Source organism: Cherax quadricarinatus, chromosome 37 (assembly GCF_038502225.1).
Source record: "Cherax quadricarinatus isolate ZL_2023a chromosome 37, ASM3850222v1, whole genome shotgun sequence".
NCBI classification, from domain to species: Eukaryota; Metazoa; Arthropoda; class Malacostraca; order Decapoda; family Parastacidae; genus Cherax; species Cherax quadricarinatus.
This window is the reverse complement of record NC_091328.1, coordinates 19057633-19073835: the sequence shown is the minus strand read 5'-3', so window position 1 is coordinate 19073835 and position 16203 is coordinate 19057633. Positions and strand designations below refer to the sequence as shown.

Here is a 16203-nt window from a genome sequence, read left to right as displayed (position 1 = left end):
TTTGTGAAGGTAATAAAACAAAAAGTACGAAATTTGGTGGAAAATTGACGAAATTATGCTCTCGCGAATTTTGATGTGTCAGCGATATTTACGAATCGGCGATTTTGCCGACTTTGACTCCCATTTTAGGCCAATTACATTATTCCAGTCAACCAAATTCTTAGCTATTTCACTAGTATTACTTCTATTCTATCGATTGAGCACAAGAAATTGCCAAGTCAACTGTTTCAACTACAAAATAAAGTGATCGGAAATTGTTAATTTGGCCAATTTAACACAAAGTTCAAAATATTCCAATTTCAAAATAGGGTCCAGAATGAACAATGTAGGCATTCCTGGCACTAAACTAACATTTCCTCTGTTCATTAGTTATGTTTTGAGGCTTTACAAATAAATTCCATTTTGATTTTTTATTCACATAATGAATTTTTATTCACACCAAAAAATAGAAGATTTACTGTTATGCAATACTGTAATAATTGTATAAATATCATCACCATATTCGTGAATGTATATTAGACCCACCAGCTGACGTGTATTAGACGTGTGAGGTCGTTTGTTTACTCTTGAATATCGGCAAAAATTTAACATTTCTGCTACTTTGAGCTCAGTTTCAAGCCATTTCCAGTGCTAAAACCAATCAAAATCATCTCTATTTCTGTAATATGTCTTCCATTCTATCAAATGAGACCAAGAAATCGCAAATACAACTATAAAAAACATACGAAAAAACACTGCAAAGTTGCTGTTTTAATCGAAAAATCATGATTTCATTTTTTTTCTCTCGTTATACACAGTGTGCTGCAGGATCTGTTTTATGTGGTGCACACATACCACATAGATGTATTCTCTCATATCTAGGCCCAAATGTACCACTCACAGTTTATGAGAGTGAGCTGAGCTCATGGCGTAGATCTACGGTTTGGACCCTGAACGTAAAGCCGTAGATCTACGGGACGGACCCTGAAAGGGTTAATTGCAACGAAACAGGCCTGTTTTGGAAGAAAATGCCAAGCAGGACCTACATTACTCAGGAGGAAAAGGCATTCCCAGGACATATGCCTATGAAAGACAGGCTTACTCTCTTGATGTTTGCTAATGCTAGTGGTGATTGCAAAGTGAAGCCTTTATTGGTGTATCACTCTGAAACTCCCAGAGCATTCAGGCAAAACAATGTCCTCAAGGCTAATTTGTGTGTGCTGTGGAGGGCAAACAGTAAGGCATGGGTCACTAGGGACTTTTCTGTGATTGGTTACACCATGCATTTGCCCCCCGTGAAAAATTACCTCCTGGAAAATAAATTGGACCCTAAGTGCCTCCTGGTATTAGGCAGTGCTCCTGGTCATCCTTCAGACTTGGCAGAGCGACTTTCTGGGGACATGAGCTTCATTAAGGTCAAGTTTTTGCCTCCTAATACCACTCCTCTCCTGCAACCCATGGACCAGAAGGTCATATCAAACTTCAAAAAACTACACAAAAGCTATGTTCCAGTGCTTTGAAGTGACCTCAGACACTCGATTGACTCTAAGAGAGTTTTGGAAAGATCACTTTAGTATCCTCAGTTGTGTAAACCTTATAGGTAAGGCTTGGGAGAGAGTGACTAAGAGGACCTTGAACTCTGCTTGGAAGAAACTGTGGCCAGAATGTGTAGACAAAAGGGATTTTGAAGGGTTTGAGGCTAACCCTGAGAATCGTATGCCAGTTGTTCAATCAATTGTGGCATTGGGGAAGTCCTTGGGGTTGGAGGTTACTGGGGAGGATGTGGAAGAGTTGGTGGATGAGAACAACGAAGAACTAACCACTGATGAGCTGCAAGATCATCTTCAACAGCAAGAGGCCAGACCTGAGGAATCTGCTTTGGAGGAGGGGGAGAGAGAAATTGAAGAAGTTGTCTACTTCAAAGATTAAGGAAATGTGTGCAAAGTGGCTTGAAGTGCAAATCTTTATGGAAGAAAATCACCCTGACACAGCTATTGCAAGCCGTGCTGGTGACTATTACAATGACAATGTTGTGAACCACTTTAGACAAATCATAAAGGAACGAGATGTACAGAGCTCTATGGACAGATATGTTGTGCGACAGAGGTCCAGTGACTCTCAAGCTGGTCCTAGTGGCATTAAAAGAAGAAAGGAAGTAACCCTGGAAAAGGACTTGATACCTCAAGTCCTAATGGAAGGGGATTCCCCTTCTAAACAATAACTTCCACACACTCCCCTCCTCCCATCCCATCAATCATCACCAGATCTTCAATAAAGGTAAGTGTCATGTATACTATTGTTAGTAGAGTACTACTAACTGTGCATGTCTTCTTCAGTTTGTGTATATTAAAATTAATATTTCATGTGGTAAAAGAATTTTTTTTTTCGTACTTTGGGGTGTCAGGAACGGATTAATTTGATTTCCATTATTTCTTATGGGAAAAATTAATTTGCCTTACGATAATTTCGGCATATGATGAGCTCTCAGGAATGGATTAATATCGTAAAGCAGGGGTCCACTGTATATATAGGCCAGCAAACATTGACAAGAACAAGAGAGGTAGAAAGACAGGAGGAAGAGAGGTAGTGGTAGAGGTAAATATTATTCTCAAACATTCAGTGTCGCTATGGGCTCTTCTCTGTCTCCTGTTCTTGCTAATCTTTACATGGAATACTTCGAGACTGCTGTTCTTCCCAATATTTATGTGTGCCCTTCGCTCTGGCTCCGCTATGTAGATGACATCTTTGCTCTTTGGCCTCATGACCCTAGTCTCTTCCAACCATTTCTTGATACCCTTAATAATCTTGCCTGCTTCCATTAAGTTTAAAGCTGAATGGGAATCTAATTTCTTGCTTCCTTTCCTTGATGTTAATGTCCACCGCTCAGATACAGGTTTTGCTTTTTCCGTGTACCATAAGCCTATGCACAGTGGCATGTACATTCACTACTTTTCTTATCATGCTTCCCCTATCAAGAAAAGTGTTCTTATCTCCCTCTTTCCCTGTGCTCTCTGCATTTGTGATCCTCAGTTCCTTGAATCAGAAATTTCCACTCTTCGTAATTCATTTTCCCATCTTGGCTTCTGAGAGACTTAGAGAGCACAAAAATAGTGTTAGGCTTGCTGACACCAACAGTGCTCTTTTCTGTCATATCAGAGATCACGGTCATCCTATTGACTGGTCTTCTGCTAAAACTGTCTACGCTACTTCTAACTTTCACAGTCGCCATCTGGTTGAATCCTCCCTTATATACAACTTTCCTTGTATGAATCTTAGTCCTGGCTTTGTCCTATTACATTGTACAATGCTCCAAACTTCAGAATGCCCATGACTTAACCTAATTGTTTCTTCCCTTCTCCCTTTTTTCCCTTTCCTCTTTCTCCTTTGGGTTTTCTTATTTCTGCTTTGGGTATTTGGTCCATTATTATTATTCCCCCCCCCCCCTCTGTGTTCTTGTTCCTACCCTATGTAGGCCCCCAGCTCCCTTGCAGTGCTCCTCTTTCTTAGTATTTGACTGACTTCACTTCTTTTACTATTACCTCTACCATTACCTCTCTTCTTCCTTTCCTTCTACCTCTCTTGCTAATGTCAATGTCTGCTGGCCTATATATACTCCCTCCTTCTCTCCTTTTTGTTAGTGTGACTTTGTAAATGGTCCAAGTTGGACCGAAATGTCGTCGTAAGCTCCTCTCTCCTATATGCAGGTTATTTGTGTATTGTTCAAGTCACGATATTCTGCCTTTTTTTGTGTTAAGATTATTGTGTCTAAGACAAATAATTATTACCAGCTCACACTGGCAAATAAAGTTGTTTCAATGAAATCTCTGCCTCATCAGTGGTCAGAAACTACTGTTGCAGAGATGTATCTCTGCAACACTAATGTTAACATCACATGATTACAAAAACAGTGTAACCCAATGTTTCAAGTACTTAAACAATTTGAAACTCATCTATTATCATAAGAAGCAAGTGTCCAAAATGTTGCATAGAAAACAAAATAAAATTGAAAACCATTTGTAATTTAGCATCAGTAAATTGTGTATGTGGAGTCAAAAAATGTTATCTATGGAGGCAAAGAAGGGAATGTATGAAAGTATAGTAGTACCAACACTCTTATATGGATGTGAAGCTTGGGTGGTAAATGCAGCAGCGAGGAGACGGTTGGAGGCAGTGGAGATGTCCTGTCTAAGGGCAATGTGTGGTGTAAATATTATGCAGAAAATTCGGAGTGTGGAAATTAGGAGAAGGTGTGGAGTTAATAAAAGTATTAGTCAGAGGGCAGAAGAGGGGTTGTTGATGTGGTTTGGTCATTTAGAGAGAATGGATCAAAGTAGAATGACATGGAAAGCATATAAATCTATAGGGGAAGGAAAGAGGGGTAGGGGTCGTCCTCGAAAGGGTTGGAAAGAGGGGGTAAAGGAGGCTTTGTGGGCGAGGGGCTTGGACTTCCAGCAAGCGTGCATGAGCGTGTTAGATAGGAGTGAATGGAGACGAATGATACTTGGGACCTGACGATCTGTTGGAGTGTGAGCAGGGTAATATTTAGTGAAGGGATTCAGGGAAACCGGTTATTTTCATATAGTCGGACTTGAGTCCTGGAAATGGGAAGTACAATGCCTGCACTTTAAAGGAGGGGTTTGGGATATTGGCACTTTGGAGGGATATGTTGTGTATCTTTATACATATATGCTTCTAAACTGTTGTATTCTGAGCACCTCTGCAAAAGCAGTGATAATGTGTGAGTGTGGTGAAAGTGTTGAATGATGATGAAAGTATTTTCTTTTTGGGGATTTTCTTTCTTTTTTGGGTCACCCTGCCTCGGTGAGAGACGACCGACTTGTTGAAAAAAAAAAAAAAAATGTAAAACATAAGTATCGCTCTGCACATTAATACACCTTTTTCTACAGAGTGATTATTTTTTGCCAACTTCAACACAACACAAAACTGTTAGCTTTCTTCTGATTTAATTTTTCTTGTTTGAGTTCTGTTTAGAAAAACTTTCATTTTTTCAGCTTCATCATACATGAGGAATTAAAAATGCATGACCTGCCACAGTTAAGGGGTTAAAGCAAGAAATAGTTACATTTTGAATAAATATTCAGTCATTGTAGTGTTGCTTGTTGTCTCTGCCATTGGTAACTCATGGCCTTTAATTATTCAACAATGCTGTATTGAGCACTGATTTTCTCTTGCTTTCTATGTAGTATCCTTAAAAGTAGCTTTTTAACATTTACATCAACTACAATATTCACTTCTCATAAATGAATGGGAGAGAATTAAGATAGTGTTTCTTAGCTTCATCTGCACAATGTTTTGGTAAAGTATTATTACTCGACCTCTCACACACCTGCTACTGACTCACTCTCTCCTATATTAGTTTAATGTATGGAAGAGTAGTCAAAACACACTTTTATCTCTCCACCATTTGTAAAATAAACTATTAATTTGAATGCACAAATGACAATTCTATTATGCTCTCATTTGTTTATTTTTCATGATATAGGTGTAGCTACAATCCTATTATCTTCAGGTGACATCTTACTGCAACAAAAAAAATCAATCATTGTATTAACTCCCTGAAGAACTTGTAAAAGACTAATGCTGTCTGTCTTCTGCCACCCACACCATCTTACCCTTTTCTTTCCCATTCATGCCACTCAGCTGAACTTTTTTGGTTAAATGTATAAATAATAGATCTGGGTTGTTGTTATGGTAAAATTGGACAAAACACTCTTGAAAAATGGTAGACCACTGCATAATAAAAATATTGCTAGGGCTCTTATCTTGTAAGTTAAATGCAAGAACTATGATCCTAACCCTTGTAGCAACCTTCTTTTGGCTCGATGGTAAATGCCATAGGGAAATAATTGTAATAACAGAAATTTCCCAACTTCCCTAAAAATCAGAGTCAAGTCTACCTATTGTGTGCCTTATAGTAGAGGAACTCGTAAACCTGGAGAGGGTTTCAGGGGTCAATGCCCCTACAGCTCGGTTTGAGACCAGGTCTCATGGTGGATCAGGGTCTCATCAACCAGGCTGTTACTGCTGGCTGCATGCAAACTGACATACGAACCACAGCCCAGCTGTTCAGGTATTGACTTTAAGTACCTGTCCAGTGCCTTCTTGAAGACAGCCAGGGGTCTATTGGTAATCCCCCATATGTATGCTGGGAAGCAGTTGAACAGTCTTGGGCCCCTGACACATGTGTTGTCTTCCAGTGTACTCGTGGCACCCCTGCTTTTCATTGGGGGAATATTGCTTTTCCTGCTGAGTCTTTTGCTTTCATAGGGAGTGATTTTCATGTGCAAATCTGGTACTAATCCCTCTAGGATTTTTCAAGTGTATATTATCATGTATCTCTCTTGCCTGCATTCCAGGGAATACCATTCTTGGGACTTCAATTATTCTCAATAATTTAGGTGCCTTACAGTATTTATATATGCCATGAAAGTTCTTATACATTCTCCAGGTCAGCAATTTTGCCTGTCATGAAAGGGGCAGTTGTGTACAGCAGTATTCCAGTCTTAGAGAGAACAAGCGATTTGAAGAGAATCATCATGGGCTTGGCATCCTTAGTTTTGAAGGTTCTCATTATCCATCCTATCATTTTCCTAGCAGATGCAGTAGATACATTGTTGTAGTCTTTGAAGGCGAGATCTTCTGACATTATCAGTCCTAGGTCCTTCACATTACTTTTTCGCTCTATTGTATGGTTAGAATTTGTTGCATACCCTGATACAGTTTTAATTTCCACAAGTTTTCCATATCTGAGTAGTTGAAATTTCTCTTCATTGAACTTCATATTGTTTTGAGTGGTCCATTTGAAGATTTGGCTGATGTCTGCTTGGAGTCTTTCTGTGTCTTTGATGGAGGACACTGTCCTGGCAATTTGAGTGTCATCCGTGAAAGAAGACATGGAGCTATGGCTTACATCTCTCTCTGTCAGGTATGAGGATGAGGAATAGAATGGGAGTGAGTACTGTGCCTTGTGGAATAAAGCTTTTCACTGTAACTGCTTCAGACTTTACTCTGTTTACTATTACTCTTTGTGTTCTGTTTGTCAGGAAATTATAGATCCATCTACCAACTTTTTCTGTTATTCCTTAATCACGCATTTTATGTGTTGTTACACCGTGGTCACACTTGTCGAAGGCTTTTGCAAAGTCTGTGTATACTACATCTGCATTTTGTTTATCCTCTATAGCATCCAGGACCTTGTCAAAGTGGTCCAGTAGCTGGGACAGGCAGGAGCGACCTGCTTTAAACCCGTGTTGCCCTGGGTTGTGTAATTGATGGGTATCTACGTGTAGGTGGTTGGCGATCTTGCTTCTTAGAACCCTCTCAAAGATTTTTATGATATGGGATGTTTGTGCTATCGTTCTGTAGTTCTTTGCAGTTGCTTTACTGCTATGTTTGTTTTTTTTAGAAAGAGTGGGATGACTCTTGCATCCATGCTCCCTCTCCATAGAATGCTGAAGGCACATGACAAGGGCTTCTTGCAGTTCTTGATGAACACTGAGTTCCATGAGTCTGGGCCTGGGGCAGAGTGCATGGGCATATCATAGACTGTTTTCATAAACCTGACTTAGTCTTCTACATGTATGCATGCATACATGTAGCATCCAGCACTCTCAGGAGATTCAGAGAGGCCCTGAGCTATTTCCAGCTTTTTACATCCCTGGCCTAAATACAGTTTCATGTTTTGCCCTGAGGGACAAATTTATTGGGTAATGACACTCATCCAATGAGTGGAAATGCCGTCTTGCAGGCAGTACATTATCACTCTCCAAATTTCAAAAAAAGAAGACACATGAAAGCATAATGAGATCATGTGCTTCAAAATATAACATTAGTATTTTTCATTAAAAAACTGACCTTTACCAAAATATTATAATTATTTTGAGAAGTTATAATTATTTTGGAAAAATTAACTTTTTTGCAATGTCACAGTTGCTATTAAGTATGTCAAAGCCATGCCAGTACTTTGTCCCATAAATGCTTGATGATAGATCTTTAAATTATTTCAACACATTGAAGGTGTTTTCTTCTGAAGCTGTTGTTTCTGTTACTGATAAAAATATACAATGAAATTGTGATATTAGGAAACACTGCATGGTTTTCTAAACCATTCATCACATCTGTCAGACACTGCAACATCATGGGATCTTGGTACAAAGACTTCAACGCTTGCCCAACCTTTGGACGACGACCTACTTACACTAGTGGCAGGTCCTACTGTGATCCCGCCTCCTCCTTGCCCAACCTTTGGACGACGACCTACTTACACTAGTGGCAGGTCCCACTGTGATCCCGCCTCCTCCTGCTTCACCTCATCTCACTGCAGTATATAAGCCACCTCTCTGGCCCTATGCTGCATTTCCTACAAGAGTGATGGACTGAACACATCGATTCCAGGTTGAGGGACTGATTACCTCAAACTTCTCCTCTCCTTACCCATTTCTACTTTGTATTGGACTGATGAAGCCACTGTGTGGCGAAACGTTTCTTCAATAAAGATTCCCATGTGTTGCATAAGTGTCTCAATTCTTCAACTTGTCTGTTTTCTAAACCATTCATCATATAACTTCTCCCTCTCCCGTCCTCGCCGTCTTTCATACGCCAACAAAAGTCTTCAATAAAGTTAAAAGTAATGTTAAATGTTCATTTATCCATTTCATTAGTCCTTTATATTTATTTCTCATTGTTTTCTGTATGTAAAATAGTGATTCTCTGTAAAATGTATTTTTCGTTAATACTTTTGGGTGTCTGGAATGGATTAATTGGATTTACATTATTTCTCATGGGAAATATTGCTTCAGTTTTCGTCGAATTCAGTTTTCGTCACTTTCTGGAATGAATTAATGACGAAAACCGAGGTTCCACTGTATTAGTATTTGAGGACTCCTTTGAGTTTGAAGACTGACTGGGCCAAATAGCACCCCTTCTACCTGGACTATTGTAGGTGACTATTGAGGGCCCCACATACACAGTGGGTTAGGTTTTGGGCTACTGCTGTAAAGTGAAACATAGCCTGTTAACATGTTTACACTATCATACATTAAGTGAGCTAGGGCTAAAAAATACATATACTTTATACACATTATTTACTCTAAAATATTTTCATCCTTAGCTTATAGTGAATGATGAATATATTTATTGAAGTAAGTCTGAATAAATGAAAAATGGGTATAATTGAAAATGGCTGCATTAGCAAAACGCCGTAAAGCGAAGCTCTGTAAGGCAGGGCCTATGGTAATCTTTTTTTTTTTTCCTTTTCCCCCTCACATATCTTCTTTTTTCTCTTCTAGTTAGAATTATAGCTTAAACTTAAAAAATAGACAAGCAAAAATATAATTTTAGGATCAAATTTCAGTACATTGAGATAGATAAACAGGGAAGAATATTTCAGATATGGAGAACTATTTAAGTTTATTATATTATGTACTGTAATAAGCTGAAGATATTAAATATTATATCCTTACAGATGTCTTTTTATATTCTTTAGTTGTGCATTCTGTGATTAAGTATTTTGTTTTGTGCATTCTTTGTTTTAATTAAGTTAGTGCAGCAATTCTTTCCAACATGTAAATTGAAAAGAAATAATTTCAAGGATAAAATAATTTGCAAAAGTCTCTCAGCTGGAGCAGTTGCGCTCATTTTGCTAATGCTTCTCCACCTCTCCTGAACAGTCGCAAAGCATCTGCTGAGGGAAGACCTGACCTAGACAACAGTGGTAACAATGAAGGAGAGAGCTCAGGAGGTCAGGAAGTGACACCAGTTGTATACTCCTTTATGGTGGAGGAGTGCATATTGGCAGCCTACACAGCACGATCTGTGCCCTGTCCTCTACATGCAGATTTGCTTTTGGCCCAAATTGCTCCTGACACAGTATGTGTATAGTCTTTGCTTTTTTTTTTATTTTTATTTTTTTTCTCCCAACAAACCAGCCGTATCCCTTTCCCCCCTCCCCCCCCCCAACAAACTGGCTGTATCCCACCAAGGCAGGGGGGGCCCAAAAAGAAAAACAAAAGTTTCTCTTTTTACATTTAATAATATACAGTGGACCCCCGCATAACGATTACCTCCGAATGCGACCAATTATGTAAGTGTATTTATGTAAGTGCGTTATGTAAGTGCGTTTGTTTGGGGGTCTGAAATGGACTAATCTACTTCACAATATTCCTTATGGGAACAAATTTGGTCAGTACTGGCACCTGAACATAATTCTGGAGTGAAAAAATATCGTTAACCGGGGGTCCACTGTATACAGGAGAAGGGGTTACTAGCCCCTTGCTCAGTCTTTGCTTCTGTTATTCATATTTTAGGCTAATTTATGTCAGGCATAAATTAGAAATGGTCACCAAAGAAATCTGTATGACTTAAATCACTAAAATAGTTTCACCGAGTTTGCTGTGTAAAGATGTTATACAATATTAAAATACATTTTGCTGCAATTATAATATTAAAATAGAGTATATTTTACAGTTTTTTTTTTTCTCTCTCCAGGTATTTCTGGATTTGGGTGACAGGTACCTCGTTCGCCCGGAAGTAATCAAACAAGGGAAGTTGTTGGGACGTGGTGGCTTTGGCTTTGTCTTCCAAGGCACGTGTCGAAACAGAGTCAATGGTGGACCTATGGATGTAGCCCTAAAAATGTTACAACCTGTTGATCCTGGCAGTAATGCCCGTCAAAGTGCCATTGTTGCATACAAGGTAAACTTTTATCATGACATGTTAAGTATGCACACTGTTTTATAAACATTTATTACCTGGAGTTTACCTGGAGAGAGTTCCGGGGATCAACGCCCCCGCAGCCCGGTCTGTGACCAGGCCTCCTGGTGGATCAGAGCCTGATCAACCAGGCTGTTGCTGCTGACTGCACGCAAACCAACGTACGAGCCACAGCCCGGCTGGTCAGGAACCGACTTTAGGTGCTTGTCCAGTGCCAGCTTGAAGATTGCCAGGGGTCTGATGGTAATCCCCCTTATGTATGCTGGGAGGCAGTTGAACAGTCTCGGGCCCCTGACACTTATTGTATGGTCTCTTAACGTGCTAGTGACACCCCTGCTTTTCATTGGGGGGATGTTGCATCGTCTGCCAAGTCTTTTGCTTTCGTAGTGAGTGATTTTCGTGTGCAAGTTCAGTACTAGTCCCTCTAGGATTTTCCAGGTGTATATAATCATGTATCTCTCCCGCCTGCATTCCAGGGAATACAGGTTTAGGAACCTCAAGCACTCCTAGTAATTGAGGTGTTTTATCTCCGTTAAGCGCGCCGTGAAGGTTCTCTGTACATTTTCTAGGTCAGCAATTTCACCTGCCTTGAAAGGTGCTGTTAGTGTGCAGCAATATTCCAGCCTAGATAGAACAAGTGACCTGAAGAGTGTCATCATGGGCTTGGCCTCCCTAGTTTTGAAGGTTCTCATTATCCATCCTGTCATTTTTCTAGCAGATGCGATTGATACAATGTTATGGTCCTTGAAGGTGAGATCCTCCGACATGATCACTCCCAGGTCTTTGACGTTGGTGTTTCGCTCTATTTTGTGGCCAGAATTTGTTTTGTACTCTGATGAAGATTTAATTTCCTCGTGTTTACCATATCTGAGTAATTGAAATTTCTCATCGTTGAACTTCATATTGTTTTCTGCAGCCCACTGAAAGATTTGGTTGATGTCCGCCTGGAGCCTTGCAATGTCTGCAATGGAAGACACTGTCATGCAGATTCGGGTGTCATCTGCAAAGGAAGACACGGTGCTGTGGCTGACATCCTTGTCTATGTCGGATATGAGGATGAGGAACAAGATGGGTGCGAGTACTGTGCCTTGTGGAACAGAGCTTTTCACCGTAGCTGCCTCGGACTTTACTCTGTTGACGACTACTCTCTGTGTTCTGTTAGTGAGGAAATTATAGATCCATCGACTGACTTTTCTTGTTATTCCTTTAGCACGCATTTTGTGCGCTATTACGCCATGGTCACACTTGTCGAAGGCTTTTGCAAAGTCTGTATATATTACATCTGCATTCTTTTTGTCTTCTAGTGCATTTAGGACCTTGTCGTAGTGATCCAATAGTTGAGACTGACAGGAGCGACCTGTTCTAAACCCATGTTGCCCTGGGTTGTGTAACTGATGGGTTTCTAGATGGGTGGTGATCTTGCTTCTTAGGACCCTTTCAAAGATTTTTATGATATGGGATGTTAGTGCTATTGGTCTGTAGTTCTTTGCTGTTGCTTTACTGCCCCCTTTGTGGAGTGGGGCTATGTCTGTTGTTTTTAGTAACTGTGGGACAACCCCCGTGTCCATGCTCCCTCTCCATAGGATGGAAAAGGCTCGTGATAGGGGCTTCTTGCAGTTCTTGATGAACACGGAGTTCCATGAGTCTGGCCCTGGAGCAGAGTGCATGGGCATGTCATTTATCGCGTGTTCGAAGTCATTTGGCGTCAGGATAACATCGGATAGGCTTGTGTTAATCAAATTTTGTGGCTCTCTCATAAAAAATTAATTTTGATCTTCGACTCTCAGTCTGGTTAGCGGCTTGCAAAAAACTGAGTCATATTGGGACTTGAGTAGCTCACTCATTTCCTTGCTGTCATCTGTGTAGGACCCATCTTGTTTAAGTAGGGGCCCAATACTGGACGTTGTTCTCAACTTTGATTTGGCATAGGAGAAGAATACTTTGGGTTTCTTTCAATTTCATTTATGGCTTTTAGTTTTTCCCGCGATTCCTGACTCCTATAAGATTCCTTTAGCTTAAGTTCGATGCTTGCTATTTCTGACCAGTGTCTCCCTACGCATTTTAGATATATTGACCTCTTTTAGCCGCTCTGTTATTCTTTTCCGTCGCCTGTAAAGGGAGCGCCTGTCTCTTTCTATTTTACATCTACTCCTCCTTTTTCTTAGAGGAATAAGCCTTGTGCATACATCGAGTGCCACCAAGTTAATCTGTTCTAGGCATAAGTTGGGGTCTGTGTTGCTTAGTATATCTTCCCAGCTTATATCGGTTAGGACTTGGTTTACTTGGTCCCACTTCATGTTTTTGTTATTGAAGTTGAATTTGGTGAATGCTCCCTCGTGACTAGTCTCATTATGTCGGTCTGGGGCTCCACGCATACATGTCTGAACCTCAATTATGTTGTGATCTGAGTATATTGTTTTTGATATGGTGACATTTCTTATCAGATCATCATTGTTAGTGAAGATGAGGTCTAGTGTATTCTCCAGTTTAGTAGGCTCTATTATTTGCTGGTTTAAATTGAATTTTGTGCAGAGATTTAAAAGCTCGTGTGAGTTTTCATCAGAGCTGCCTCCTGGTGTTATTACTGCAACAATATTATTTGCTATATTCCTCCATTTTAGGTGCCTTAAGTTGAAATCCCCCAGGAGCAAGATGTTGGGTGCAGGAGCTGGAAGATTTTCCAGACAGTGGTCAATTTTTAACAGCTGTTCCTGGAATTGCTGGGATGTTGCATCCGGAGGCTTGTAGACTACCACAATGACTAGGTTTTGGTTCTCGACCTTTACTGCTAAAACTTCCACTACATCATTTGAGGCATTAAGCAGTTCTGTGCAAACAAGTGACTCTGCAATGTACAGGCCAACCCCCCCCTTTTGCCTGTTCACTCTGTCACATCTGTATAGGTTGTAACCTGGGATCCATATTTTATTGTCCAAGTGATCCTTTATGTGGGTCTCAGTGAAAGCCGCGAACATTGCCTTTGCCTCTGCAAGCAGTCCACGGATGAAAGGTATTTTGTTGTTTGTTGCTGGCTTTAGACCCTGTATATTTGCAAAGAAGAATGTCATCGGACTGGTGGTATTGTTGGTACTGGGGGGGGATTTTTTTTCCAGCATTAGTATCTGTATCTGTTGGTTTGGAGTGGAGACTAATTCATTTTAAATAAATAGGAAATTTTCATTAAATCTATCGACTGAAGTCACTACTATATGTTTTAGGAAAATACATTAGGGCCCCACTTATACGGCACGTTAGGTTCCAGGCTGTCACCGGAAAGCAGACATCACCGGAAGGCAGAACACCATTTTTTTCCATTTATAAATGCATATAAATGCCAGACAAGTAGTTTACACTAAATTATATTAAGTTAGTAATAGAACTAGGCATTAAAAACACACAAAGTAAAATACATTCACAGTACATTCATTACTTATCTTAAAGTATTTGTAATCTTAATGTAGGGAGAGAGGTGAATAGTACTTATTTGTAGGAAGTCAGGTGCAGGTAGCCCAGGTGTAGGTAGCCCTGGCTCCCCATCTCATACTTAATATACGATATTTAAAACATCCCAGAGAGGTAAAATACTCATACAGTACACTCATTATTTACCTTAAAATATGTGTAGTCTTAATATAGGAAGAGAGGTGAGTAGTATTTATTTGTAGGAAGTCAGTGTAGGTAGCCGGTAGGTGTAGCCCGCCTGGGCTACACCTACCGTCTACCTACACTGTGGCCCAGAGCCATATTATTAACATCAACATACCTTGTTCACTGAATTTAATCATTTCTAACAACTACCTTTAGATGCCATCATAAACGAAGGGAGAAGTAATGAATAATTCATGCCAGAAATTGTAAACAAAAGCGGAGTGGGGGAGTGGCTGGGCCAAACGCAGATTCATACATGTTTTCTCTGATGGCTGAACAGAGGAAACGTAATGTTGTCCCTCCACCCGGCTACCACACAGCTCCACAAGTATTATTATCAGAGCACATAACATATGCAATAAATGCCAGACAACAAGCTTACACTAACTTATATTAAGTTAGCAATAGAAATAGGCATTAAAAACACAATAAAAGGTAAGATACACACAGAGTACACTTATTACTTACCTTAAAATATTAATATTAATGTGTGAGAGGCGAGTGGCAGGGTGTTTATTGAATAAAATCAGAATGACACACCATCATCCTCTAACTTAGCACTTAAAGCAAGAGGCTTACGACTCCTCTTTTTATCACAGCTAAGCTTAGATGCCATCGTCAATGAGATCCAACTAGTTAATGAAAGAGTAAACGAGAGAGAGAACAAGATACAGAGTTCAGACAATGTAAGAACACAAACTGAACAGATGGTGGGCAATCACTTGGTCAGGCGAAATAAATGCGTATTAATATGTGTCTACTTTTAGTTCATTTACGTACGTTTGTAAGAGTTTGTAAAACATTTACCTTGATATTTTTTTATTATAATAATTACCTCACAATACAAATATTCTTACATTGTGTACAAGTTGTACAAGTTAGTACAGAATAAACAAACAGCAACACACCATTTTTAGAGTGAATGAAGATATTATTATTATTATTATTATTATTATTATAAAAAGCACTAAACCCACAAGGGTTGTGAATTGCTATATATAGAGTGAAGGCATACGAAAAGAATATTTTTCTACAGTTATCCCCCAGTTTGACTAGAGAAAACGTAATTCTTCCAACACTACCTACACAGCTGCTTTGTAAACAAATCTCATATTTATGTCAATTTCTATTCTGTAAGTGTATGTATCATGTTTATATGCTATGTAAAGGGGTTTCATATATAATTTTGAGGAAAATGTCATAGACGGATTAATGAAAATGCCTATATTAATGTAAAACAAGACATTTAGTGTGCCCAAGAGTGATTATTATTACGTAGTATTGGCGCCATGAGTAGAGAGAGACTTAGTGATTTTAATGTGTACCTGCACACCAGCACAGTGTGTAAGTATATTTAGGTACAGGTACACATAAGTATAATTATCAGAGTACATATAAAATACGCAGTAACTTTAAAACACTTGAAATTTTGGAAAGTTTCCTGACAATAATAGATGTGGTCACGGAGAGTGTAAACAAACCGGGTGGGGTGTGCCGTATTTGAAAGACCGCTTGCTGTATAGCAAATTTTGGTCATAATTTGACATCGCCGTATTAGCGGAACGCCGTAAGGTGAAACGCCGTAAAGCGGGGCCCTACTGTATAGCCAGTCTTCTAAATCATCTCTTTGTGGAATACCATGTGTGACTGGTCCCTATTCTGATTTCACTCCATTTATTCAAACTGCTTATTAGTCAGCCATGCCTTAATCCATGAGAGAAGCACTATAGTAGGCCTGTTGGTGATAGGTTCTATTCACAGTAACACATCCTACTCTTCTAAGAATAAAAGAACACTGTGGTAGACCTACTGCCAGTGTTAGACAGGTCCCTCTCAAACCCATCC

General features: G+C 39.7%; 1 protein-coding gene across 1 annotated transcript in view; it reads left to right on the top strand.

The window, feature by feature from the left end:
* Positions 1-16203, top strand: part of Lrrk (Leucine-rich repeat kinase) — a 1005461-nt gene that overhangs the window by 907970 nt on the left and 81288 nt on the right. The window contains exons 43-44 of the mRNA XM_070091737.1: positions 9669-9867; positions 10486-10692. Of these exons, the coding sequence (XP_069947838.1) occupies positions 9669-9867; positions 10486-10692 (406 nt within the window). The remainder of the gene's footprint in view (positions 1-9668; positions 9868-10485; positions 10693-16203) is intronic.